The sequence below is a fragment of the Lactuca sativa genome, chromosome 7 (assembly GCF_002870075.4).
Source record: "Lactuca sativa cultivar Salinas chromosome 7, Lsat_Salinas_v11, whole genome shotgun sequence".
Lineage (NCBI taxonomy): Eukaryota > Viridiplantae > Streptophyta > Magnoliopsida > Asterales > Asteraceae > Lactuca > Lactuca sativa.
In genome coordinates, this window is record NC_056629.2 from 186553684 (window position 1) to 186558170 (window position 4487).

A 4487-nucleotide genomic window follows, 5' to 3' on the forward strand; every position below is an offset into this window, starting at 1 on the left:
CATTTTATCAAGGATCATATGGAAGATGATAATGTTGAATTACACTTCGTGCAATCTGTTGATCAGCTTGCTGACATATTCACAAAAGCCTTGCCTGAAACAACCTTTAATAAAATCTTTCAAGTCTTGGGAATGACAGAAGCTGAATCCATTCCAAAATCACTTTGTCTTTAATGTTGACACTTTCGTTTGTGGTTGGACTTTTGCACTCGCGTCTAAAGTGTGCCATGTGAATTGGTGTGCTCGCAATAATTCGCAGTCATCTTTTTCCATGCAAATTGGTGCGAACGGTTGTAGTAATTCGCATCCTCTATTTTTCCGACGCTCCATGCGAAAGCTCTACATCTCTCATGGTCAACTCTTCACTCGTGGTTTGAAGCGCGTTATATCCTTTTGTATATTATGTATATTTTTATTTATTTTTTCTAAGAAAATTAAAAATAGAAAAACATTTTATTTATTTATTTCAAAATCTTCAAAATTCAAATATATATATATATATATATATATATATATATATATATATATATATTTGATTCAAAGTATTAGTTCTAATATCTTTGTCCCTAGAAGCATGCTGCATACACCATGTTGTCTAAAGCCTTGACGATTTTATGTTGAAGCCTTAATGAATCGATAACACCAATTGTTTCTTCCCAATTAGGGTATGAATTCTCATAAATCATGAGCTACCTTACGTTTCTCATATCGAGTAAAGAGTTCTCTGCTTGGTCACTTTTGCATAGCAGAGGTACATTCATTTCTTAGAAACCACCTTAAACTATTCTCCATCACATTTGTTTTCCTGAACGTAACCCTTGAGACTCTTAGAAATTACCACTGAGGTTTATGGTTACTCAACATCTGTGTTAATGATCTTTGTTTTGTTCAACCATGAAGTGCGTGAAACCCAAAATTCAACACATTTTTATGAATTGACGGTGAACAATTAAGCGTTCTAGACTTTTCGCCAAGGAATTAATGAAACTCCACTTTTGTGGTTTGTACCAAGAAATATCTTTTTCTTTTGCAAGATCTTAATAAAATTTTCTAGACCTAAGACATTTCTTCCCTAAAGATCCAATTTTAATTTTTTTTTTGAGATTTCTAAATTTATCCAAGTCACTAAAATAACTCCACAGCTACTCATTCAACTGACTACACTGGTCACACGAGTACTTCATCAGGTTATTCGTACTTACATCAAGTTTCAGAATTTGATTGAAGCTAAAGCCACCCTTAAACCAAACAAAAAGAAGCCTTTCATTGTTTCTTAATAAACAAGTGATCGTAATTCAACGGGAAACCACACAGACACTTCTTAGCCTCTCTTGACTTCGAAGGAAGAGATTTTTGTCCGAGATCCACTGTTTCGTGTCTTAACATAGACATCACTAAAATTCCACAGATATGCTTTGCTTTATTTCTCTATCTTTGGCACACTTTAGCACGAAGATCCTTGTGATTTTCCAAAAGTCTAGTTCATGGTACTTACACTAATTTTCAGTTTTGCAGTTCAACTCAAGTTTACTACAAAGCGAAAGTTTTCTTCAATGCGACAGCTGACTTACTCTTAAATGTGAAAGGCAGAAATTAGTGCGACATTCTAATGGATAAGAATTCAAATGGGCGCATGAAACTCTGAACTGATACCTCTTTTACCGCCGCTTGATACATTTTGCTGACGTACATTTGTCATATCATGCTTTTGCAGGCGATGTTTCAGTAACCAATACAATCTCTCTCCTAATTTCTCTCACCACCCAAATGGTATAAAGGGTTTTTGACGCTCCATCTCTCATTACCACTCACACACTACAAGAAAAAACCGAAATAACTAGGGAAAAATTCTGTAGTTAAAACATGATATTCCGTAGTTAAACACTATTAGAGACGGAATTTGCTACAGAACCATTCTATAGCAAAATTCTTCGTTAGTAAATGTTTGTTACGGAATCCGTAGGACCTTCGCAACGGAATTTGCAACAAACTTATTCCGTAGCAAAATAGCTATGAACTATACCTGTAGCAATGTTGTAGCAAATTAACTACAATTTTTTTCCATAGCAAGTTTGTAGCAAATTAACTACGATCTGATCCGTTGTTAATCCGTTGCAAATTAACTATAAACTAACCCTGTAGCTGATTTCCATAGAGAATCCACTACCAATAATAGCGTAGCAAATATTCCGTCGTGAATTTACGACGGCATAATTCTGCATCAAATGCTTTGTAGTAAATTTACTAACAGTTTATTTTTGTAGCAAATTTACTACAATACACTTCTGTTGCAAATATTTCATAGTAAATTTATCACGACCTACTTTCGTTGTGGAAACAATATGACATAATAGATTCCATAGAAATTCAGCTACATAATACTACATAAACATATCTGTAGTAACTCATAAAAATATCAATAGCCAAAAATGGTGACATGATTAATTCAAATACATACAAAAATTTGTATGACTTAATTTTATTTCCAAAGCAAATTTATAATAAAATCAGAATTATGTAGATGCAATAACAATTTATCAAAAATATTGTAGAAATCCTATGTGAAATACTAACAAACATTTCTAAGTTACTGAAAATAATTTTTTCCGGTACAAAATATCACCGAAAAATAAAGGTTGCCACAAAAGAAGACCATTCTTTACGAATTTCATCAATATCAGCATCTGTGTATCCATCTTAGCCGACCGCCAGCCTGAGAAAAAAATGTGCTGCACTATAAAGAGGGAAGAGTATGTAAAATCATGGGATATATAGAAAATTTTTTTAAGCAATTTGACATCATATACTACCCATCAGTTTGAAAAATAAACATTAAATAGTCCTTTCTAATTCGTTATCTATTATACCATTGTCCTTTTAATTTGTATTCTATTATAGCATTATCCTTTACAAATTAATACCTGACTAATTTGGCTTGATTGTGCATAGCTTTCAGTAGTCTTCACATAAACATGAGCGTCAATAAAAAAATTCCATTTCCTAACAAGAGATTTCAACTTGTCTGTAGTGGATTCCATTCCTTAAAAAATGAAAATCGAGTTTATATATATAATACATAATACTCAAAATAAGAAACGTCAAATAAATATACTATAAGGTTATAGAAACAATAACTATGCATGAGGTGTACATTTACCTTTAGATAATATGAAATCACCTAGCCACCTATTGCAGTCGACATAATTTTTATGGATCGAAGCAATTAATAAGAAGTGTTGACATCAGATTAAAAAAATGGACAAATGCCGATTTCACAATAGAAATTAATCAATAAAAAACAATTCACAGATATTACATTCAATAGGAAATACCAAACTGAAAAAGGGGTTGTTGTTGGAGGTAAGACTTAAGAGTAGCACTGACAACCATTAAAAAGATTGGATTATCAAAACATTGAAATAATAAACAACATAAAGCAAGAAGCAAAATAGGCTTTGGTTGTTCCATTGGGTAGCACAGCCTCAAAAACTCTCAATTCAGTGTCATTTGCTGCTGCTATCTTCATGGCTCAACTGTCAAACACAATCATCACAATCACCACCACATTAACACGGTATGTGTATGAGTATCATTAACATTACCTTTTCAAACTTCCCCACGAGCCTCATGTCCTGTTCCTGGCCTTCAGGATTCTGAGCCATGGAATGCACCCTAGCCAATGCCTTTTCCACTCCAACATATTTATGTTTCCGACCTATTCTCAGGAAATCATATTCCGATTCCGGAGCTCTCAATTCCGGACGGAATCCACGCAACCTACGACTCTTTCGTCCACATCTGAGTATCGCTTTCTCCACTATCCCAACAGACCACACCATTTTTTTATAATGCTTTTGAACTTTATGCCCACGAAAATATGCCTACAAAATAGATTCCCACTTAAATTAACAACATCAAAAAACTAACACCAGTTTACCTGAATCTTGACAACACGATCACGACCTATTCTCAGGAAATCAAAACCTGCCATAAAGTGAAGCCCAATGGAGGGCATTCCGGCTACATGAATCTCTAAAATTAGGGCTGACACCGACGGTGACTGGACTAGAGGAAGCGGAAGGTGTGCACGTCGGTAGAAGATACTTGAGGCGGAGGTCTAGAAGTATACGATGTTGTTGGTTGTGAGCGATCGGAATTAGAGGCTTGATGGCGGAAGGAATCGATCGGATGTAGTGAGAGGCTTCATGGTTGAAGAAATCGATCGATTGAGAGATGGAGAAATAATGTAAGTAAGGGTGTAAACGAGCCGAGCCGAGCCCGAGCCTAACCAAGCTCGAGCTCGGCTCGTTTAATTTTGAAGAAGATCGAGCTCGAGCTCGAGCTCGATTCGAGCCTTAAAATGAAGCTCGAGCTCGGCTCATGAACAATTTAGTGAGCTCGTGAGCCTAAACGAGCTTAAACGAGCCTATATATATACACTCTCTCTCACACACACATATACACACACACACACACACATATATATA

The 4487-nt window shown here is 35.1% G+C and overlaps 1 protein-coding gene across 2 annotated transcripts; it reads right to left on the minus strand.

Annotated features, from left to right (window-relative positions):
- Positions 1 to 3337: 3337 nt before the first annotated feature.
- LOC128126998 (calmodulin-binding transcription activator 2-like) lies at positions 3338 to 4239 on the minus strand. 2 transcript variants are annotated; one of them, XM_052765175.1, is made up of 3 exons: positions 3985 to 4239; positions 3603 to 3881; positions 3338 to 3533 (listed from the first exon to the last, which is right to left on the minus strand). In XM_052765175.1, exons 2-3 carry the CDS (start codon positions 3837 to 3839, stop codon positions 3504 to 3506), a joined length of 267 nt encoding a protein of 88 aa, XP_052621135.1. In that variant the 5' UTR covers positions 3840 to 3881; positions 3985 to 4239; the 3' UTR covers positions 3338 to 3503. The 2 variants fall into 2 exon arrangements, with proteins under 2 accessions (XP_052621135.1, XP_052621134.1); XM_052765174.1 differs by having other exon boundaries at positions 3964 to 4239.
- Between the last annotated feature and the right edge of the window lie 248 nt (positions 4240 to 4487).